General features: G+C 40.3%; 1 protein-coding gene across 2 annotated transcripts in view; it reads left to right on the top strand.

Annotated features, from left to right (window-relative positions):
• Positions 1–1,961: 1,961 nt before the first annotated feature.
• The window catches only part of LOC126234482 (uncharacterized), a 51,574-nt gene continuing 28,258 nt past the window's right edge, over positions 1,962–25,277 (top strand). Inside the window, exon 1 of one of the 2 annotated variants that reach the window (XM_049943176.1) lies at positions 1,962–2,194. In XM_049943176.1, the coding sequence (XP_049799133.1) occupies positions 2,134–2,194 (61 nt within the window). In that variant the 5' untranslated portion in view covers positions 1,962–2,133. Of the gene's footprint in view, positions 2,195–15,712; positions 15,765–25,277 lie in introns of those variants that run through there. The other variant, XM_049943177.1, reaches the window with a different exon arrangement.

The raw sequence follows: 25,277 nt of genomic DNA, 5'->3' as shown, positions 1-25,277 counted from the left end.
GCAGCCAGGGAATTATAAAACTACTGGCAAACTCACAGATAGTTTCATATTATAATATATGTGTGTATGTCATATTAATTATTCATGACACAGTGATGACAAGAGGACAGCTAGATTCATTTACCATTCCCTACCCCTCAGTCTTCACTTCCTCCCATCCATATCATCCCCTGCCACCACTTTCGTCTTTGTTTGCTTAAAGTCGTGTTCTTGAAGCTTAGACATTGTGAGCCTTATCATTAGAAGATACAGATATATTCCAGATTACTTCCGACAAGGATAAACCCAATGAGGATTCTCAACTATTCACAGACGAGTATATTTTTAGGATTAACCGGCAATGTAAGCTATTATTGTCATGTGTCACTGTCCTCTCTGAAGCTGTCTTCGTCGAAGCTACGTGTCCTAATATATCCAAAACCCGATACACGTTGACTCCAAATGAAATAACTTCAATTGCAGGGTTCTCTTCGCCGTTTCTAGGACTAAATACAAACTTCATAGTTCGAGCCACACCTAACGATGCAAGAACTAGTAAGAGCACGTAAGTCCTAGTACTACTCGGCGTGTCGCAGTACATAGTTTCCTACGTGACAGCAGGAACCGAAGCCAGGAATCCCATCACGAAATATAGTTGGTAAACTTTGAGCTTTCTCATATAAAACTGGCGTCCTACGGAGTCACCGTTATTCGTTTCCTCGTTTGAAGCCCCTTCTTGACAAATATTAATGAATACAAAAAACTGAAATAGTAAAGAGATATGACGGACACCACAGTGACATAGTGATACGAAAAAAGAATGCGGAAGATCGATGGCGCTGTAAAAATGAACCTCAGAATTTATGGAAATGTAGATGAATAAAAAACAGCTGAAGTGTAATGAAAATATCGACAAACTATCGGAAACATGTATTTTACTCCCATCCATAGGAGTCAGTGACTATAGCTACACATTTTAAATATGCTGCGTGCAGTCTGTTACGTAAAATGATTTGAATTACAGACAGAGAAAGAACAGACACAATGAGGAAAATTGGAATTAAGAAGTGTCTTTGTGGGGAAATTACGTTGCGCCTTACATATATCAGCTACAAAAGCTGTAACTGGACAAGAAATTAAGCTGTTGTGGAAACGTTTATTTACATTGGTTTCCGTTTAGATGTACATCTGAGTACTAGCACAGCTACCTGATTTCTAAAACCATTTGTTAATATAATGCAGGCACGTTATGTAGTACGTAAATTATTGAAACACATGTAGCCGGCTTTCGTTGTTTCCTTAGATTTTGAATGAAATTGTGTACATTTTTCCGCACCCGTCAATATTGTACATTATTTGTTCTGTGATAATCGTGTTCAGATTGTTTGTAACAAAAGCTGTACGCTAGAAAGCTTTCTAGTAAATGATTCCTACTCTCTCTCTCTCTCTCTCTCTCTCTCTCTCTCTCTCTCTCTCTCTCACACACACACACAAACACAAACACACACACACACACACACACACACACACACACACACACACACAAAACGCATACACACACACACAAGAGGGTACAAGCGCACGAGTGTCCAGTATGTATATCTGGAAGTATATTGTCCTATCATCAATTATTGTAAGCTGTTACCAGGGCGAAAAGTCACTCGCTTACACTCCTCCGGTCTCCGATTTTGCCGCTGCGTAAGTCAACGGGTTTCGTCGGAGGGGTCAGCTGACGCGACTCTTGTGAGAGGAGCAGTGACCGCACAACACGTGGCACGTTGACGCAATTGCTGACGCCGCCCTGACGGTCATACGGTTAGATATAATTTTCATTTCATTGGCTAATCGACTTAAGTTTGCCTCTCTCAGCAAGCGTGCGCAGCACCGTTTCATTTATCGGACTTCGTGCTCTTTATGTGTCATGACTTTCAGATAAGAAGATCTAAAAGTAGGTTTTAACATGTAGACATTTTTCTTCGGTGTAAACTATTTTCGTGATTTTCTGCGAATTTAGACTTTCCCGGCGAATGTCGATGATGAAGTCTTCTCGGCTTATCAGCCGAGTCAAGGCGCCGTTCTGTGGTAACGATTTATCAACTTTCCTACTTGTCATCTTCAGGAGAAGTGTTGGGTTCGTGTCCTGTCCGGTTCTCTATGGCCGCCTGCACCGCAGGTACCTCTGCCTCGTCAGTACCAATGTGTGTCTCCGGAAGGGGTATGATTTCCTAATAGTTTTGTGCTTTAAGAATGCATGATAAAAATATGTACCGCAATTAGAGAGGGTTTTACATTTTAAGTAAAGCATATGAAATGCTTACCACAGTAGTCAATAGGGGACATCTTATTCAAAGAAATAGTTGATAGAAAAGCCAAATACTTTTAGATCTGAAAAAGGATGTCTTCGATCTCCAAGAAATTGTTGAAATATGTAGTGAACATAAGACGAAAACATATTTACCCTCTACGAACTTTGTGTAATTATTTGAGAAAGTTTATAGGTGGAAAATGCGGTAGAAATTCAAAGAAAACGAGGTTCAAAGCATTTAAAACATTCAGTAACCGGACTAAGATTATTATCAAAATAAACTCTTTTGTTATTAGTGGGACCACTACTTTTGTGTCCACCATTGATTCAACCTCTCTTGAACTGTAAAAAGAGGGATTGGCTTGGGAGGTTACTGTTTACTTTTATTTGCAGCCTATGAATCAAGTTAATAACAAAGCAGAAACGACCCCATTTTTCCGTCTTTGTAGTGTATAATATTTGTAGACGTATTTGTAGAGCTATTTAAGTGAAATTTCCATTGAGATCAAAACCTCTTCTTGGAGGCTTCCTTAAATAAGTATTTAAATCTTGTTATTTATGGTGTTAAACATGATGTTTTATGCAACTAACAGACATATATGGGACCTAAGAGACAACAACGAAGAAAAGGAAGTAAGAACAGAAAATATAAGCTCCACGAAACCAATGCTTTGCCGACAAGGATTTTAGGAGGGGTACTGATTTGTAAGGGCGAGAATAGTGTGAACTGTGTAAGCTTGTACCTAATGCTCAGTACTACACTTAGTCTCGTTTAATCTTACAACCGATAACTATACAGTGCGTCATACCTACAGTTCACCTTGTCGAGCTATACAGACTTGTTACGCCGTGTTGATGTATCAGTAGGGGTTCAATGCCACATAGACTTTGTTGGCTTTAAAATTTAGAACATTCATTACCTCTATTCCCAATTGCTTCAGTGAAACTTTTTTCAACTGTTGCCTCACTACACTACTATTTTTAGTTTTCCTCACTTTCACAGCAGCTAACAGACTCCGTTTAGGATAAAGTCTTTCACACTGTGAACTCTCACAAGTTACAAAATTAGTTTAGATTTATTGAACAGTTTGGGGATGTAATACGGATACCCACGTTGCGAATAATACCCTGCATCAGGAGAATATATGTAGACGTATTTAGAAGGAAGTTAAACCAATTTGAATGTCATAAATAATTACCTAATGTCTAATTGTAGTTTTGAAAGGAAGCTACGTCGTCGTCGTGGTCTTCAGTCCAGATCCAGATACTGGTTTGATGCAGCTCTCCATGCTTCTCTATCCCGTGAAGCTTCTTCCTCTCCCAGTACCTACACCACCCTACATCCTTCTGAATCTACATGGTATATTCATCTCTTGGTCTCCCTCGACGATTTTTACCCTCCACGCTGCCCTCCAATACTAAATTGGTGATCCCTTGATGCCTAAGAACATGTCCTACCAACCGATCCCGTCTTCTAGTCAAGTTGTGCCACAAATTTCTCTTCTTCCCAATTCTATTCAGTACCTCCTCATTAGTTACGTTATCGTTCCATCTAATCTTAAGCATTATTCTGAGCACCACATTTCGAAAGCTTCTATTATCTTCTTGTCCAAACTATTTATCGTGCATGTTTCACTTCCATACATGGCTACACTCCATACAAATACTTTCAGAAACTAGTTCCTTACACTTAAATCTATACTCGATGTTAACAAATTTCCCTTCTTCAGAAGTGCTTTCCTTGCCATCGCCTGTCTACATTTTAAATCCTCTCCACTTCGACCGTCATCAGTTATTTTGCTCCCCAAATAGCAAAACTCCTTTACTACTTTAAGTGTCTCATTTCCTAATCTAATTCCCTCAGCATCACCCGACTTAATTGAACTACATTCCATTATCCTCGTTTTGCTTTTGTTGATGTTCATCTTATATCATCCTTTAAATACACTGTCCATTCCGTTCAACTGCTCTTCCAAGTCCTTTGTTGTCTCCGACAGAATTACAATGTCATCGGCGAACCTCAAAGTTTTTATTTCTTCTCCATAGATTTTATTACCTACTCCGAATCTTTCTTTTGTTGCCTTTACTGATTGCTCAATATACAGATTGAATAACACCAGGAATAGGCTACAACCCAGTCTCACTCCCTTCCCAACCACTGCTTCCCATTCATGCCCCTCGACTCTTACAACTGCCATCTGGTTTCTGTACAAATTGTAAATAGCATTTACTCCCTGTATTTTACCTCTGCCACCTTCAAATTTTGAAAGAGAGTATTCCAGTCAACATTGTCAAAAGCTTTATCTAAGTCTACAAATGCTAGAAACGTAGGTTTGCTTTTCCTTAATCTATCTTCTAAGATAAGTCGTAGGGTTAGTATTGCCTCACGTGTTCCAACATTTCTACGGAATCCTAACTGATCTTCCCCGAGGTCGGCTTCTATCAGTTTTTCCATTCGTCTGTAAAGAATTAGCGTTAGTATTTTGCAGCCGTGAGTTATTAAACTGATAGTCCGATAATTTTCACACCTGTCAACACCTTCTTTCTTTGGGATTGGAACTGTTATATTCTTCTTGAAGTCTGAGGGTATTTCGCCTGTTCTACCATGGTGTCCCTTCTTCTTGTTAGTGATTTGCATACGTCCCTTTCTTCGCCGATTCTGCGGACAAACTTCTCATTTCCTACCGTATCAGTCCACTTAATTTTCAACATTCTTTCGTAGCACCACATCTCAAACGTTTCCGTTCTTTTCTTTCCCGGTATCCCCAGAGTCACTGATATACTACCACACAATGCTGTGCTCCAAACGTACCTTCTCAGAAATTTCTTCCTCGGACTAAGAAACATGTTTGATACCAGTTGTCTTCCTTTGACCAAGAACACCCTCTTTGCTTGCGCTAGTCTACTTTTTATGTTCTCTGCTTCCAATGTAGTAGAATGCCTTAACTTTGTCTGCTTCATGATCAACAGTTAAAATTTTTTTTCGTAGTTTCTTTCACGCTACATCTCATTGGTTTGGTGTTGTTCCGGTTTACTCTCAATTACTTTTCTGTACTTAATAGACTGTTGATTCTGATCGACAGATCCTGTAATTCTTCTTTACTTTTAGTTAGGATAGCAAAATATCAGTAAATGTTTTGACATCCTTGTACCCTGAATTCTAATGCCATCCTTGAATTGTTCTTCTGCTTTCCTCATTGCTACTTCGACATATGGAGTGAAAGGCTTCACCCCTGTCTTAGAACCTTTATAATCCGAGCCATTCGATCTTGATCATCCAACCTTATTTTCCTTATTGGTGCCTACAACATTCTTTTGTAATGTTGCAAAAGCGTGGCGCCCTGCGACGTCATCCTCGTGGTTGTTGACGCTTTGGACAACAAGGTGTCGACATGTGCGAAAGAAAGGTCGCAGCTCTGAGGTCATAAGAGGTGTAAGGTAGGCTAATGCTGTCACAATGGAACCACATTTCACCAAAATTCTGCAGAACGCCATCTGGACGTGTCACATGATAGGAAGGTCATCGCACTCCCTCTTATCCACTTTCATCCCTTCTTTTTTCCTTAGATGGAGGTCCTAACCACGTTCACCTGCTTTGGAATCATGCATTTTTATTACGGGTGACCTATAAACATTTGCGGAGGGCCATCATTACATGTTACATTATGTATACGTTAAAGTGTACTGGGCCTCCAAAAACAATAAAATATGCAAGGAAAATTATGCAGAATTGTTCTCAAGAAGGTTCTTTAAGGATTTGTTTGGCAAGGTTTGCCATTAACGCTCCGAGTTAACGGTGCGGCACAGTTTGCATAACATACCACACTGCGCGATGCGCAGGGAATACCCTCACAGCGCGGATACCTGTTGTTCAGGATTCCCCAGTATGACAGAGCGGCAATATGAGGAAAGTTTTTGAAACAGAACTAGAGCAGCTTGGAATTTCATTAAGCCGTCAATTTTAGTGTTACGAATATAGTGTCTAATTTGACTGAAGAGTCCAGCATCGAGGGTTATGATGCAGTGCTACGAGTAATTTAACTGTATTCTGACGTCCTCATGTAAGAATCCATGTTGCTCACATCAGTAGCACACACAAAATCTCCCTGCTTTATGCTTCTAGAGCAAAGGTTGGAATACATTATAGCAGCAAGAATTCTCTCTCATTCCCTGTACTCTCTTCTCGAGTAAGCTTTTAAGAAACCACAGCACTTTCACACGACAGACAGAGAGTATGCCTATGCACTGTGGCAACCTTACAGTGTTTTACGTAATATCAACAAAATGTTTTGTGGCTGAGTTCAGATTTTAGTATGTGAGTAGGGAAAATGAGTTCGAAACCGCCGGCAGCTGTGCCTGAGCGGTTCTAGGCGCTTCAGTGTGGAACCGCGCGACCGCTACGGTCGCAGGTTCGAATCCTGCCTCGGGAATGGATGCGCGTGATATCCTTAGGTCAGTTAGGTTTAAATAGTTCTACGTTCTAGGGGACTGATGACCTCAGAAGTTAAGTCCCATAGCGCTCAGAGCCATTTGAACCATTTGAGTTCCAAACGAAACCAAAAATAGATACTTTATGAGTTGTAACATTACGTCAAATTCCTCTTTAAACTTCTAGAGTGCTTGACATTTCGACCCCTCTGGCGAGATCTTCATCGACATTAGTCTGGCGCCTCCAGGTGAATGCCTATTCACAATTTTCTTTTTATACCATCCGAAGCATTTGAAGATTTAATCCCACCCGTTCAGGTGCGATTGGTCTACAAACCGTCTTTGGCCTTTGCTTTCTTTGTGGCTAATGCTGCAGTGAACAGATTGAAAGACTTTATAAAATCCGTTAATTCTGAAACGCCTTATATCTTAGCTGTAACTTCAGTTGTGGATGATTGTGGATTTCAGTTCGTTTTGATATGCTATTTTAGACATTTTCCTTAACCTCAGAATGACTGCTTTCGAAAGGAAATTGTCATGTTTTGGTAGTTATTATCCATCTCACACACAATTTCATTACGCTGTTTTATTGAAATTCAACTATAATTTTTTTTCATTTCCTATGGTTCATTTCCTATGGTCATGTTTGCGTATTTTGCTCTGTGTCTGTTAGTTCCTTTAGGTTCAATTTTGTATGTCAATTGTCATTTTCCTTCCCGATAGATCCCACTACAACGCTCTCCCCCCATTCTCCAGCCTAGCTACCCACACATGGATGTCTTGGGTAATGCACGATTGTATGTATGTCATGTTACTATATGTTGCAATTCCTGCCTTTCATTGATGCCATTTTACACTAATGACCAGTGTTGTTTGTGAACTGACGTTGTGAAAGAGTAAAAATTTATAAATGTGTTTCCTGTGCCTGCTGCTATGTTTAGGCGTAAATGTATGTATATCTAACTTAATCTTAAGTGTTCTCTAGTAAAAAGCTTATTCATCGAACCGATCCACATGTTGCTCCTCCCCTGGCGATCTCCTATTGGTTCCCCTCCCCTGCAACATGAGACTTGATCTTGTGTTTAAGACAGTCGTTATTTCATCAGTTTGACTTGATGTAGATTTGTTTTGTAACTGTACCTTAGACATTCTTCATTGGACTATAATAATCATATTCAAGTCTTATGTACTTTTGCTCACCAGTACTACAAACCTGAACGGCGCAACCACCATAATGATTCAGTTTCGCACTGCCTTATGGATAACATATTTGATTCCATACCTATGTAAAACATGTTCCCCTTAACCTTTGTATGTTTTCACATTGTACTTTGATTTATATCCTTTTTGTTCTTAGTGGTCATATAAGTACTATTATGTACTACGTATTATTGGTAGCTTTTTACTGAATTTTGCAGATTAATCTAATGATGTATAAATCGAAACACGGTACTAAAGAAAGTAGTCACCACACAACCAGTGACTTCCATGTATTTTTTACAGCGCCTGTCGTAGCAGTGATACAATTCACATTAGTGAACTTAGCTCGTCGACAAATAAAAAAAGGCGTTGTACTGAGCAAAGCGCTCTGCAAAGTAGATTAATTACAAGACATGTAGATATAACAGATTCTGAAGTTAATCAATTTCCTTCTCCTCCCTTTTTATCCAAAAATACACACAGACTTTCTGTTTTCTGATAATTGTTTCTTTCCCTATCTCTTTGTCTTCACCGTTTATCCGCCTTTTTCTCCCTGGTCACGATACATAGTTTTATTTTTTATATAATTTCACGTCAAGGTTCTCGCTTCCTTTTTGTTTTCTTCACATTTCCACTATGCTGTCGGTCCATCAACTAAAAAATTTCACCATCGTAGTTTTGCAAACCATGAAAACCCTAATTAAAATCTCAGACTCCAATCTACATAGTCGATCGCTTCCTCACACCTTCCACCTTCTTTCCTCGTTTATGCAATTAAATTACAATTCCCTACTGTCGGTTCTTCATTTCAATTTAATGCGTCTTCCGCAATCATCAGCCTCAATGTTAAATATTTTTGAAACAAATTACGATAATCGAACTTCTTGGCAGATTAAATTTGTGTCTGACCGAGACTCGAACCTGGGAGCTTTTCATTTCGCGGAAAAGTGCTGTACAGAGTAAACTGTCCAGTTCGATATTTCACAGAAGTTCTTCTGCAAACCTTGCGAGACTAGTACTCCTTGGCCAAGCCATGTCCTCATTAAATACTTTCTACAAGGAGTGCTACTTCCGTGAAGTGTACAGAAGAAAGTACTGATGCAAGAAAAGCTGTGAGGCCGGCTCTTGAGTCGTGCTTCAATAGCTCAGTCGACAGTTGGTTCTGGAGTCGAATCTAGTCACCGTTTAAAATTTAGCAGGCATGGTAGCTCACACTGTTCGGTCCGGGAACTAGGCTCTACCTGTAATAATACTGAGTGGCGTTCTTATCGATAAAATGTGAAAGACGTCTTCCGGGGTTGAAGGTACCAACGTCATGCGTCATCCGCAAGGAACCACTGGCAACATACCGAGGGAGAAATAGACTGAAAGACAAAATAAATAAACAAAAAGGCCGTAGAGCGCTTACCTGTCAAAGGCAAATGTCTCGGACTGGCAGACAGTTTTCATCTGCCAGGAAGTTCCATATTAGCGCACATTCCGCTGCAGAGTGAAAATTCTTTATGGAAAGTAGGCCGCAGGCTTTGGCTGAGGAATGTCTCCGCTATATGCTTTCTTCCAGAAATGCTAGTCTTGCAAATTTCGCAATAGAAATTTTGTGAAGTTTGTAAAGTAGTGGATTACGTACTGGCGAAAGTACAGCAGTGAGGGAGTGTCACGAGTCGTGATGCATAGCTCAGTCGGTAGAGCACTTGCCCTTGAAAGGTAAGTTTCCACGTTTTAATCTATCACGAAGATTCAGATTAGTATACATTCCGCTACAGGGAGAAAATTCATTCTGTAAATTACAGTCACGTCCTGTATATGAAGATCAGGAGATTGTTCGCAACCTCGTCTCGGAATAGAACATGAAAGAATAATAAAGGAGAAATCAAAATTGAGACATTACGTCTGGATAAACTTCGTTAGTTAAAGTAACAGCTATAAAATTTTTACTGCCATAGATGCCGCTGAAGGACATTCTTGCCGGATGATATTTCCTAAAAATATTGCTTCTCTCGAATATTGAGTTGTCCCATAGTGTATTTTTAGTACGCGAAACATGCGGAGCATGAAGCAATCATGTCAATCTGCAGTGGTTTGTCATCAGGTTACGTTGAAGAGCGACATAATGAAAACCCTTGCAGTGGAATAGTCCACCAACAGACCGATATAATTTATGTTTATAACATAACAAAAATTTGTGAAGGAAGCAGAAAATAAGTACATACTGGGTGGTAAGAAACCTTCAGATAGGCTTGTACGGTTCATCCAGGGAAGGTTGTCCTCAGAAATAATTGTTAAGAAACAAACTCGATACCTTGCGCCGTTTCCTAATTACTTGGTAATGAAACTAGCCAACAAAGCCGTTACTAGTGCAAATTCAAGTGGCCCGCCCAATGCAATTAGTGTCAGTTGTTGTCATAAAGCAGATGATAGAGACTGGTCAGCCTTTGGCTCAGGTACGATCCTTATGTCGTCACATGCACGATTTTTGTATCGCTCCGTGGTTCGGCTTTCGGAAACCGAAGGAAGAACACGTTTGGCGACAACACCTTTGTCGGACCGCTTGAATTTGCGCTCACCAAGGCCTGATTGGCTAACTCGAATTTTAATTAATTCGGAAACGCCGAAAGGTATCAAATTTTTTTTAACAATTATTTTTCATCACAACATAACCATCAACACCCTTACAAGCTTTCCAAACTCTTTCTGATCATGAAGTTTAGTCCCTCTGTCAACACTGTCTTTGGAGATGTAGCCTATATCCGATTGTACAGGAACGGGGAGGATAATCAGCCGTGTCCTAAGAAACTGGCATTTAAGGACAGTAATTCACTGTGCATCTTTTAAAAAAATAGTGTGTATTGTCAGCAGAACTGTAAACGCAAATGCTGTACGAAAACTAAAAATATGTGTGAAGAAACTACAAGAAGATTCAACACTAAAAATTAAATAACATACAAAAATATTAGTGAAAGGTAGCATTCACATGACGGATGTTTGATTACTCACAAATATTCTCCATCTAAATCACTTAGCACGTTGACAATGTAAGTAGTTGTTCAGGCGACGATTGTAATCTAATAAACTTACCATCGAAACGGTTAACATTTGTAATCAGAGGAGTGGCCTACTATGCTAACCTATGCCTGATGACCGTATTATTGTTCCCTTTATAAATAAACAGTGGAGTGCATTTCAGTGTAAGATTTCTACACAGCACCTTTAAACTTAAAATTAAACTTTTCGATTATCTTTACTGTTCTACTTATTATCGTATTTTTTCATGAAGATGAAATGATAACATTAAACACAAGAGCATTATGTAACTAAAGCTGTACGGTAGGTGGATGAGTCTCTGTAGTCACGTAAATTTCTTTTATCTGTCTTATTAGTTTCGAAGAAGTTTCTCCTATAAAAAGAATTCTGGACATCTACCCAAACCACACAACTATATGTTTCTTTGTGACGAATTTCTCTGTGGTCACCCTTGTACTTCATTGTCAGAAGCATCCACTCTCGTTACCTCCATCATCCGTAAACATGTTTCAGGTCCCTTAGATTATCGGCTTCTGTTTCCCTCACAGTCTACATGCCATGTCTTGTGAATCAATTCACCTCCAATAACACCACGAACAAGAAGCCTTTCTTATTGTCAAAGCACAAAAGCGATTTCCAGGAAAGCGCTACCACATGTACCAGGGCAATCGATATTAGTTAATGGGATTGTCAGGAGAATACGAAACTGGTTGATTCAGCAGACGCCGCTGCTCAACATTTGCGAAATTTAAGGTCTTCTACAGAACAGTAACAAGAACTGGGATCGTCAGTTAAGTAAAGGATTTTACATATATCATAGAGTGATAGATAGGAATTAGTTCTCATAATATTTAACATCTACATATGTTCTCCGCAAGCCACCTAACAGTGTGTGGTGGATGGTCCATTGAGTACCAGTGCTCTAGCAACCGTGCCCACTAGCAGATACAGACTCAGTCTGCAATAGAGAAATCACGAAGAGTAGACTGGAGTTTAAAGGAATTGTCAGGAAGAACCAACGCTGAAAGAAGTGAAATACTACTTGATGATGATGTGTTTTTGGTTCTCTGAGACTCTCGACATGGCCATAATGAATACTGTAGTACCCAGATCAGCTGAAAAGTACTAATCCAGAAGTTGGACCGATGAGTCGAAAATCGATGACACATGCGTCTGGACCAACCTGAGAATTTAGCAGTGGCCGAAGTTTCTCTCAGTATGGATCACAATGTGAGTTCCTAACGTACCATAATTCTCTCGTTGATGTCATAGTACATAACGTAATTAGAGACGGTGTAGATTTGTAGCTCGTAAAACTTGTGAACAGAGCCATAGGGATGCAAGTTATGACTGTCTGGGATCTAGTGCTGACAATACTAGTCAAGCGGCCACAAAGGGGAATTATTGGTCATATAATGAATAACTCTTGGGTGGAGTCTTAAATTTTGGGACTACAACGGCGAGGATGGTCACATACCAGCGCAGATGGGTATTTTGGCAGGCCGTTTCCGAAAGGGGGCGCTGGAGCGACGCCAGGTAGCAACGACATCCAGTGTGCATTCGTCCAAGTCTTAGTATATCTTCCGACAAGTGGCGTAGCAGTCGGCCACCGAATCTGCTGCTTTCGCACCTGTGTGTTTCCTGCTTATACTGGCATAAAAAATAGGCTTTCGTCATAATTCAGCAGTTTTTCGGTGCATCTGAAGATGTTGGTCTCTTGCGACGAGTTGGGGATTTGACGGCGATATCTGACGTTTTCCCGAGAACCTTTTCTACAGTATAGTTATTAACACTAAAGTTTGCCACTTAATTAAACACAAGGCTTAGAGACGCTTCTTATAATGGCCAGTAACTCTTAGGCATAAGTAATACAGGGTGTTTCAAAAATGAACGGTATATTTGAAACGGCAATAAAACCGAAACGAGCAGCGATAGAAATACACCGTTTGTTGCATTATGCTTGGGACAACAGTACATTTTCAGGCGGACAAACTTTCGAAATTACAGTAGTTACAATTTTCAACAACAGATGGCGTTGCAAGTGATGTGAAGGATATAGAAGACAACGCAGTCTGTGGGTGCGCCATTCTGTACGTCGTCTTTCTGCTGTAAGCGTGTGCTGTTCACAACGTGCACGTGTGCTGTAGACAACATGGTTTATTCCTTAGAACAGAGGATTTTTCTGGTGTTGGAATTCCACCGCCTAGAACACAGTGTTGTTGCAACAAGACGAAGTTTTCAACGGAGGTTTAATGTAACCAAAGGACCGAAAAGCGATACAATAAAGGATCTGTTTGAAAAATTTCAACGGACTGGGAACGTGACGGATGAACGTGCTGGAAAGGTAGGGCGACCGCGTACGACAACCACAGAGGGCAACGCGCAGCTAGTGCAGCAGGTGATCCAACAGCGGCCTCGGTTTCCGTTCGCCGTGTTGCAGCTGCGGTCCAAATGACGCCACCGTCCACGTATCGTCTCATGCGCCAGAGTTTACACCTCTATCCATACAAAATTCAAACGCGGCAACCCCTCAGCGCCGCTACCATTGCTGCACGAGAGACATTCGCTAACGATATAGTGCACAGGATTGATGACGGCGATATGCATGTGGGCAGCATTTGGTTTACTGACGAAGCTTATTTTTACCTGGACGGCTTCGTCAATAAACAGAACTGGCGCATATGGGGAACCTAAAAGCCCCATTTTGCAGTCCCATCGTCCCTGCATCCTCAAAAAGTACTGGTCTGGGCCGCCATTTCTTCCAAAGGAATCATTGGCCCATTTTTCAGATCAGAAACGATTACTGCATCACGCTATCTGGACATTCTTCGTGAATTTGTGGCGGTACAAACTGCCTTAGACGACACTGCGAACACCTCGTGGTTTATGCAGGATGGTGCCCGGCCACATCGCACGGCCGACGTCTTTAATTTCCTGAATGAATATTTCGATGATCGTGTGATTGCTTTGGGCTATCCGAAACATACAGGAGGCGGCGTGGATTGGCCTCCCTATTCGCCAGACATGAACCCCTGTGACTTCTTTCTGTGGGGACACTTGAAAGACCAGGTGTACCGCCAGAATCCAGAAACAATTGAAAAGCTGAAGCAGTACATCTCATCTGCATGTGAAGCCATTCCGCCAGACACGTTGTCAAAAGTTTCGGGTAATTTCATTCAGAGACTACGCCATATTATTGCTATGCATGGTGGATATGTGGAAAATATCGTACTATAGAGTTTCCCAGACCGCAGCGCCATCTGTTGTTGAAAATTATAACTACTGTAATTTCGAAAGTTTGTCTGCCTGAAAATGTACTGTTGTCCCAAGCATATTGCAACAAACGGTGTATTTCTATCGCTGCTCGTTTAGTTTTTATTGCCGTTTCTAATATACCGGTCATTTTTGAAACACCCTGTAGATTGATGACCACAGATGTTAAGTCCCATAGTGCTCAGACCCATTTGAATCATAAGTAAGAACGTAGAAATGCATTAAGGCACAAGAGCTGTGTTTTTGCAGGCATGTCGAGGGAGAAAGAGGAAGAATAAGAGCTTCACAATTCAGTGAGACGAATCTTAGGAGGTCCCTTACTCATGCAAATAAACTAAACGAAATAGTAGGATCCTTCAAGACCAAATACTGAGGCTGTTGAAATATTATCTGTATAACGCTGTTTAGGTAAAGAATAAACTGAGCATTAGATCTTGTTACGAAAATACGACACGATGGTGTGAAGAGATACAGGAGATACTCATTGTATTTCATTACTTATTTAGATTAGACTGACATACGACGCGAAAACGTGAAATAGACGTAGTTATGAAAATCTAAGCCAAATGGTGGAAATATTACAAAATGCAAAAATGGGTGTCACTTTTTCGAAACCCTCTTATTGTCTAGCACTGCGAAGCATATGTAAGTGTAATGAAAATGAAAGTAATTGTCAAATACCGATTTGCTGACGCTGTCTTCTGTTGACTCAGTGTTGATGAAGAGTGTTTTTTTAATTGTGCGGAATTGTAACAACACAGAATGTGGTCCCAGCACTTTGGATTGTTCCTTGCGATGATTAACTGAATGCGAAATTCTCATCAAAATTAGATACTTGGATTAGATACGTTCTGCAGCTCGGGTATCCGCAATTGTTAATGTGCGTCCAGTTAATTAAATCGTTTCTCCTCTATAAATAAAGACTGGCTACCACGTCAATACTTCAGGACTACCAGAATTTTGAGCACATTGTAACTAAAAGCCTGCAAACCAGTGACGAACTCAACAAACCATTTTATTACACGCTATTATTAATAGAGAATTAGTTCAAAAATGTTTGTGACTATCTAAGGGACCAAACTGCAGAGGTCATCGGTCCCTAGACTTTCACACTACTTAAACTAACTTATGCTAAGAACTACACACACACACACACACACACACACACACATGACCGAGGGAGGACTCGAACCTCCGACGGGAGGGGCCGCGCAGTCCGTGACATGGCGCCTCTAACAGTGCGGCCAAACCGCGTGGCGGACTCAGTTTATCGCTCCGTCACAGGTCGTTTGATTTCAAAGGACAGTTCTACTAAAACGTTGTCTTATACTTGGATTGATATCTACGTCTGCACTTGTATTTGACGGCACGAGACAGTCAGCTTGTACTGAAATGAATCAGTGATACTGGAAGGTTATCTGCAACCCACGTGCTGAAACGACATCGCATATCAGCGACGCGGCAACGCTATAAAAGCCAATAGCGCCATCTAGCCGCCGTGCGGAAAGTTAATATTGACTTCCAGGCGCCATGAAGCTCGGCCTACTGTTCCTCGCAAGTAAGTTCCGTTGAGAAAGAGCCGCTCCGCTCTCTCCTATAACCAGCCGTCTAGTAACCAGATAAGGGAGCAATTTTGTGGGTACCATAAGGAATAAAAGCAGCTCGGTATTTTTATGAATAAAAATCGCACTATAATAATTGGTAACTGATAAACACTAATTTTTAAAATTAATTATTAAAATGTGGAATGAATTTATGATAACATTTGCTTCAGTGAGAAGCTATTGCTTAAAATATGTCTGGAGACCATATCTCACAAAGGAAAATACCTTTTGCGAGAAATTAATTCTATCAAAATTGGGCTGGTACGTAGAAAATAGTGGTGTCTTCGACAACAGAGCACTTCGTTCGAAGACTTATACTCTGGCGAGCAATGCAGTATACTGATTAGAGGTGACAATTTATATTCCTCTCTGTCGAGTATTAAAAGGAAAGTAAGTGAATCTCGAGTTTTCCAAATAACATGGTGATCTAGAAACACTGAAACTTTGCTCAACACCTCTTTAAGGCCTTATTCATTTTGAAAAAGGGAAAGTATTAATGTATACCAGAGCTCTGTCGTGTCAACGTCCTACGAAAGCGTATACCCAGAACAAAGATAGCTAGATGTGAGAAGAGGAGGAGCGGTAGACGATGTGAAGCGTAATATCTTACAAAACAGAACTCAAACCAATTGAAAAACTGTGTTTATTAATCAGCTGATTTCTTAATAGGTACCTAAAATTTATTTTACTTTGATTTGCACACACTCTTTTGCTGTCATGCAGGTAAGGGTCAGTTACATGTTAATACTTTCTGTTTTCGCATTTTGAGTAGTTTTTGACAGCTTATAATAACACGAGAAAGGGCTTTGCGAATTAACGTTGTAATACTATTGGAGACTTTAAGAAACTCAAGTTATCGGACATTTTCATCTATAAATACTTTTGAGATTCCTCGACAAATACACCTGACATATGACAAAATCACTTACATGTTCTGACTTTTTTCAAAGTGATACACGTTCAATCGGACCTCTATATGATGAAGGAGGATGCCTTTACGCTTTACTAATATTGTAAATGAGGATTCACTGGAGACCAGCGGTGGAAGAGTGCCTAATAAGCGCCCTACAGTAATGGCTGGTTAACTAGGATTTCGAAACCGGAGCACGTATTATCCAAGAACTCCTCAATTACCCTCATAAGATTGAGAGGGTCCATTCTTGGAAGTAACAGAGATCGCTAAGGGTCGTTAAGTGGCCAGCGGAGGTGGCTATCGGGTTCGATGATCGCGGGCACATTCGCTTTTCGGAATTAAGTACATTGTAAAATTAGAAGACGAAAACAATAACCAGATGTACCCATTGTCCTTGAAGTTCTGTTTTCTGATCAGCAGAGCAATCGCAATTAATCGCATGTTTTGACTGTCTCGCCAGCAAGCTGGAGACAGTTCTTTATTTTTATGTTTTTCAATTTTTTGACTGAAAGTGGAGCTCTTGTTAATGAGCATTATCCTCACCATAAAGTAAATATTTTCCAAATACTTACTATGCCGTCGTCAGGTATTACATACTAATGACATCTCATTACCAAAGGTCCCTATTCTATTTTAAATATAATAATTATGTAGGAGCGTATGGCGATGAGAAAAATCAATTAATAAGACAATTAGAGTTGGCCACGCAACAAACGTATTTCTAAATTCTTTCTTTTCGTATCAACAAACAGGAGGGGCAGTGATACCTCATGACATGAATCCATCTCTACAGCAAAGCTGTTAGTGCTGCCTTTTCAAAGCCCATTAATGAAACTTTGGGGAAACTTGAATAAATTGGATCCTGAAAGGGCAGCATGCAAAATCAACTTTAGTGCAGTGAGGCAATGGGATCGATATTGTCAATCAGTTGGAGACTACCCTTCTCTCTCTCTCGCTCTCTCTCTTTCTCCCTCTGTCTCTTTCGCTCTCCCTCCCCATTTCTCTTATTTCCATAGAGATAGGACCGTCTGATGCTCACGAAACTACCTAGTCATCTCTACCTCAAAATTTTCAGCAACTCCCGTTGGGCACAGAAATAATCGTCATGGTCATTTTTCTGATCGAGACTGGAAGAGGGTGACAGGTGCAGATGTGTTGAAATGAATCTCCTGATTACTACTGTGGCGCCAAAATCATATCTCAGATTCCAAGCGTCTTCGTGGCGTATCGTGAAGAAGTATATTTTAGAGGAGGCACAAGTTAGCAACCATTCCTTTCAATCGCAACGTCATGGACAGAACGAACAAGACATTACGCTTTAGACTCACTTCTTCCAAACAACTAGAAAGTCTTGCATACGACCGTCAAGACACAAAATAATAATATGAGCGGAGAATTACGACTGGTCATTTGGCCAGGCATAAAATTCCTACAATACTGGAACGTGTTAGACTGAGGGTTGGAAAAGAGTCCATTATCAGAGAACGAAGGTAATATAGGCACAAAGAAAATCTTAAAGAAAATTCTGGAATAACTTTTGTAGTTCGTAGCCTTGACCAGTGGCATCTATAATAACAGTATTGTACATTCTCATCAAAACCAATACAAATTGTTGCATTTCAAAGCATTCGTTAAAGATGTATATTTCCACGTCCGACGTATAACAACAGTCTGAACAAAAGAAGGCCACGTCGCTTCCAAAGTAAGTGATATCGGTGAGAACGCGCAGTGGGATTTCCAGTGCAGTCGTTCCCTCTTCTCTATTCACTGATGCTGGCACATGAAGAAAATCGACACGCCCTCATATTAGCTTTTTGATATAACAGCGATATCAGTTTAAAATTTGGCCTTTGTTTTTATAACACATTCGTGGAGAAATAGCTAATACCCAACAGTGCTTGCATGAAATCACTCTCCATCTCGTACTATACGCGTACTTATTGCACCTGACGCTCTTGATAATCCCTTTAGTGTACTGAATTATGAAGCGAAAAAGTGTGACTTCTGCCCACCGGGAGACTGAATGCCGTGAGGTGGTATTGTAGGTAAGGAAAGTACGCAGGATGGCCAGGAACACTCTGAAATCTCGTTAAGAAAAAATTCGATACGTTACGCCGTTTACGACTTATTTAGCACTGAACTTGAACAAATACAAGCACTTGCCTCAGCTAAAATGTGACAATGCACGGACATCTGTGGGACCGTGACTTAACCACTTTTTCAAATCATCATTACCATTTAAAATCTGCTTTTTAAGGAAGAGATAAATTTAAGTTACTTGAGAAAGAGCTACATCTGTTATGTCTGAGAAAACCAAACGAAGCACGTGTTTGGCGACAGTGTCTCTGGCGGGTTGCTTGAATATGTGTGCGCGAAGACCTGATTAGCTAACTTCAATGTTAAATAATTTGAAACGGCGCACGTAGGAATTTTTTTTTCTTATAAGTCATTTCTCGACGTAACTTCCTCTGCATACACTTACAAGCTCTTAAGACTTTTCAGACAAAGCTTTATAAGCGGAGCAGAGACAAGTAATTATTGTAGTGACGATAATAGCCGCAAGTCGGATATCCACTAACGGAAGCGACTTAAACAAAGGGCATAGTGTCGAGACTCGGGACGTGGGTACGAGCATCTCGGAAACAGCGAAACTGGTCGACTGTCGTGAACATGGAAAGTGGGCGAGAGACGGCAAAACTAGGAGTAGGCGACGAGGAGTGGGATGCCCTCGCCTCAGTGCAGAGAGCACAGTTCGGTGGTCCGCCCTCTGTGTAAAGTAAGATGATGACAGGAACTACTGTGGTAGTGCAGCCGCAAGTGTTTCGCAGAACACTGTTTTTGAAAGCTATCTCAGGGGCAGACGATTTCTCCGCGTGTTGACCTAACGACATTCTCAATACATTCGTAGCGGTCACGGGATCATCCAACGAGACTGGAACGCGGACCATTGGAAACGTGTCACCTGGTCATGCGAATCATGTTTCTTGATACAACAGATCCATCGTGTTCAGATATCTTTTCATATAAGCTAACTGCTGTTCGAGGTATGTTTCGCGAGGCGGCCACAGGCCATCGAGAACAATATTGTGCCTTGGGGGACATCCATATGGCCTTCCACGGCCACTGAGCTAAAAATCAAAAGCACCGTCACAGAAGTGTACTTATTTTTCTTTACTTTCTTGAGTCATCAGTCTTCTGATTAGTTTGATGCAACGCTCTACAAATTCTTTTCCTGATTAACTTCTTCATCTCAGAGTAGCACTTGGAATCCACGCCTTCAAGTATTTGCTTAAATGTTTTCCAATATCCGTCTTTCTTTGCAGTTTAAACTCTACAGCTACCTCTTGTACTATCGACGTCTCAGCTGATGCCTTTTCGTCCTGTCCGTCCATCTTGTTATTGTTTTCTCCGGCCGTTATTGGCTATTTTGCTGCCTAGGTAACAGAATTCCTTAACTTCATCTATTTAGTGACCATCAATCGCGATGTTCAGTTCCTCGCTGTTCTCCTTTCTACTACTTCTCACTAGTTTCGTCTTTCTTCAATTTACTCTTTAACCATATTCTGCAATCTTTAGCCTGTTCATTCAATTCAACAGATTCGTACTACTTCACTTTCAGTGTGGATAGCAATGTCAACAATGAACCTGACGTCCACAAGTTCGTTGCTGATCTCAAGGGAAGCTAAGTTACTTTATGCCAATTATTAATTGGTGTAGCGGAATTGTTTGTAGAGTAATTTATACTGTTTAATCTGCCGCCATGCGTGACAGACGAAAATGTTGTCGTAGATTAGGGAGCACGGAGGTAAACGTCAGGATTGTGGGTTGGTGTTTCTCTGGGGTGACTGTAGCGGCGAAGTTGTTATACTCCTTGATGAGGCTCCCCAATGGAGTTGTAGGTTATGTAGCCGTGACAAGAAAAACGTGAAACAGGGAAAAAAGATTTGCGCCCTTCAGTCTGAGCTAGAAATGGGGTACTTCGAATTAGACAGGTTGAAGAGGGAAAGAGACAAGGGGGGGCTGGGAAAAGGTAACAAGTCGTAGTCAGAAGGAGATATCCCCAGAAATCACTTTTCAGATTCCAGTGAGCGATCAGTTTGATTTATTACCTGAAGTAGATGAGCCTCAAACAGTTTTTGAGCGAAGTATGGTGCAGCAGACTCGTGGAAACAATTGTAATGCTAGGTCGGGAGTAAAGCAGAAACAAAAGAATCCTGCTCTTAGGTGGCAGTCATGAGAGAGGTGTAGGCCAGTTGCTACAGGATAAGCTAGAAGTCGAGTACCAGGTCACAAGCATTGTGAAACCTAGTGCTAAGCTTAGCCAGGTTACAGAAAACCTAGGAGCCTTATGCAAACATTTTGATGGAGAGAAACATGTTCTTATAGGAGGAAGAGCAGGTAAGAGCCTAGCCAGTAATTGGGACTATAGTATTAGGTGTGACCTGGATGCAATAGGAGCAGCAACAGCTCCCACTCGTGTGGGGTTTTGGGGTTTGTGCATGTTTTGCAGCGCTATGACCAGCCCTGTGTTAATACGGCTGTCATCAACCGTGTTACAGCTGGGTGGAGGGGGGGGGGGGGTGTTACTGTTGGCAGAAACTAAAACTCATATCTGTGCTGTGCCTGTTGATGAAATTGGGAGATGGGGATACACTAGTCATGGCCTGCCCCTGAATAGGAGGTGGAAGGTTAGATTAGTGGATCTTCTTGCACAAAACGTAAGGGGGGCCACATGCACACAAGACAAAATATCTGTGTTTACTGGAGTCAGAGGGACGCCTTTTTTTAAGTTAGGGTCAGGTTACAGACAGAGATTAAGGAGATTAAAACAGAACAGTGCCATAATGTCTGTAGCAGTATCCAAAGAAATAAAATTTGTGTGTTTCATCAAAACATTATAGGATTGAAAAATAAGATAGATGAGCTTCTTGTACGCCTAGAAAATGGGGTAAATTCTGAAGGTATAGATGTTTTGTGTCTCTCGAAACACAATGTAACTACAGGGAAGGAGAAGTTAAATTTAAGGGATTACAGATTAGCATCTTATTCATGTAGAGTCAACATGGAAAAAGGAGGATTTGTTACTTATATAAAAACTGGACACAAAGTCAAAATATTTAAAGAAATTGTTTTTGTGAAGATCAGATCCTTGAAGCATGTGCTTGTGAGTTGCTGCTGCAATATACTTCTATAGTAATTGTAACAAACTACAGATCCCCTCAAGGTAACTTTCAGCTATTCATGAAAAATCTACAGGCATTATCAACGTACCTGTCAGACAAAAGGGAGCAGTTAGTGGTCTGTGGTGGTTTTAATGTAGATTTATTACAAGATACGGATAGGAAAAATGAGCTTGAATCTTTGTTTGGTTGTTTCAATCTAGTGTCTGTTGTAAATTTTCCAGTGCGAGTGCAGCAGAATAGTAGGTCACTTATCGATAACATTTTCATAGACAGTGCTCTGGCAGAAACTATTAATGTGAACCCAGTTGTTAATGGGCTGTCTGACAATGATGCACAGTTAATGGAAGTAACACATATAGCACCTTACAGGCTTGAGGCAGGTTCTTACAAGGCTCATTGATGCGAACAGGATACAGAGTCTTAAGAGCAGCCTAGAAGAGGGAGAATGGAATGAAGTATACACAGAAAATGATGCTGATGCCAAATTCAGTTGATTCCTCCTCACATTTGTCTCAATAGTTGAGAGTTGCTTTCCTGAAATGTTATCCAAAAAGCCATTACAAAGTGAAGTAAGCCATGGAGTACTAAGGGAATTAAGATATCGTGTAAGAGGAAGAGGGAAATATATGTACTGGCCAGAGTAAGTCAGGATCCGACGTTACTTGCTTACTACAAAAGATACATAATATTTTAACTGAAGTCATTATGAAGTTGAGAAGCTTATGTGTTCTGACAGAAATTAATAATGCGGATAATAAGATTAAAACTATACAGAATACTGTCAAACTCGAGATGGGGCAGTCTGACAGTGCACAGCATATCACAGCAATAAAGCGAAATGATGATGTTGTGAGTGATAATTCACAAGTTGCAAGTAATTTAAACAATCACTTTCTGAATGTAGCAGCAAAAAAAGGATTAAAGGGTACAGTTGAAGAAGCAAACAATATGTTAAATATGTTAAAAATGTCATTCCCCAGCAACAAACATCACCAACATCCCCCACTGAAATTAAGAGAATTATAAACACACTGAACAACAAGAGCTCATGTGGTGTTGATGGTCTCAAACAGAATTTTGAAGTGTTGTTCTAATTTAATAAGTGGAGTCCTTAATGATATATGTAATGCTTCGCAGGCACAGGGAATTTTTCAAGACAGATTGAAATACACAGTTGTCAAACCTCTTCATAAGAAAGGGGACAAGAGTGATTTAAATAATTATAGACCAGTCTCATCGCTGACTTCACTTTCTAAAATATTCGAAAAAGTTATGTATTCAAGAGTAGTCTCACATTTAAGAGAAAATAATTCACTCAGCATGTCACCGTTAGGATTCCGGAAGGGTTACTCGACTGAGAATGCTATCTACACATTTACCCATCAAATAGTACAAGCCCTAAATAACAAATTATCGCCACTTGGTATTTTTTGTGATCTTTCCAAGGCATTTGTCTGTGTGGATCATGTTACACTCTTAGAAAAATCAGTTTTTATGGAATTGAAGGCTATACACACAGCTGGTTTGAATCATGCTTAACGAACGGAAAGCAAAAAGTTGTGCTGAATAACACAGATAACGCTGGGAGGGTGGTAAATTCTAGTGAAAGGGGAGTTGTCACAAAGGGAGTCCCATAAGGTTCAATTTTGATCTGCTGTTCCTTATTCATGTGAATGACCTCTCACTTAACGTTCAACAAGCAGAACTAGTACTTTTTGCAGATGACACGAGTGTTAAAATAAATCCCATTCCAGAAAAATCAGCTGAAGATATTGTTAAGAATGTCTTTCAAAGAATTATTAAGTGGTTCACAGAAAATGTACTCTCCCCTAATTTTGAAAAAAACTCACTATATCCAGTTCTGTACGCCGAATAGAGTCATACCGATAATTGATGTAGCATATGAACATGGCTCAGTTAACAGGGTAGATTTCTCCAAATTTTAGGGTGTTCACAATAATGAAAACTTGAACTGGAAGAGGCATATCACTGAGTTTCTCAAACAGTTCTGTTCAGCTTCTTTCGCTTTCCATATAATCACTAGTCTTGGTAATAAACAGATCAGCCTCCTAAAGTACTTTGCGTATTTCCACTCAATAATGTCTTATGGAATAGTTTTCTGGGGTAACTCGCCGTTTAGACATAATGTATTGACTGCACAAAAAAGAGCAGTGAGGATAATTAGTGGTGTTCACCTAAGGACGTCATGTTGGCACCTATTCAAGGAGTTAGGTATTTTAACTGCACCATCAGAGCACATATATTCGCTAATGAATTCGTTATAAATAATCCATCTCAATTCGAGAAGAACAGTGATGTTCATATGTACAACACTAGAGGGGAATATGACCTTCACTCTCCGTTATTGAAGCTGTCACTTGATCAAAAATGAGTACATTATTCAGCAACAAAAATCTTTGATTATTTGCCCAACAACATAAAGTTTCTGGCAGGTAGCAGATCAAGTTTAAATCTAGCTTAAAGTCATTTCTTTTGGACAACTCCTTCTATTCCATGGACGAGTTTCCGTTTCAAAACTGGTGAAAAAAAAATGTACCTCTAAATGTAGTTGCATGTGTAGAACTAAACGTTTCAGTATTATTAATATTAACGCTACTCATGTGTGAATATATATCTTGTAATACGACTTTTTCCACATCATATTGATAAAATAATCGTGAAAATGATCTACGGAACATGACAAAACTAAACTAAACTTATCATTGATGTCCTCCCACAATGAATTTTACTCTACTCCTGTACCTGTCTTTTAATTCCATCCTTGCTTTTTCGATGAGTAGATTGAATAGGAAGCGCGAAATCTACAACCCTGCCTTACAAATTTTTAATCCGATCACTTCGTTCTTGGTGTCCCACTCTTTTTATTCCCTCTAGGCTATTGCACATGTTGTGTATTACCCGTCTCTCCCAACAGCTCAGCCCTACCTTCTTTTGAATTTCGAACATCTTGCACCATTTTACACTGTCGAACGCTTTTTTCAGGTCGACAAATCCTATGAACGTGTATTGACTTTTCCTTTGTCTTGCTTCCATTATCAACGGCAACGTCAGAATTGCCACTCTAGTGCCTTTACCTTTTCTAAAGCCAAAATGATCGTCGTCTAGCATATCCCCAGTTTTCTTTTCCGTACTTCTATATATTATTCTTGTCAGCAACTTGGATGCATGAGCTGTTAAGCTGATTGTGCGGTAATTATCGCACTCGTCAGCTCTCACAGTGTTCGCAATTGTGTGGATGATATTTTTCCGGAAGTCAAATGGTATGTCGCCAGACTCATACATTTTACACACCAACGTCAATATTTTTTTGCCACTTTCCCCAATGATTTTTAGACATTCTGATGGCAATT

This window comes from Schistocerca nitens, chromosome 2 (assembly GCF_023898315.1).
Source record: "Schistocerca nitens isolate TAMUIC-IGC-003100 chromosome 2, iqSchNite1.1, whole genome shotgun sequence".
Classification (NCBI taxonomy): Eukaryota; Metazoa; Arthropoda; class Insecta; order Orthoptera; family Acrididae; genus Schistocerca; species Schistocerca nitens.
Note: the sequence above shows the minus strand (reverse complement) of the source record. Positions and strands in the feature narration are given on the sequence as shown.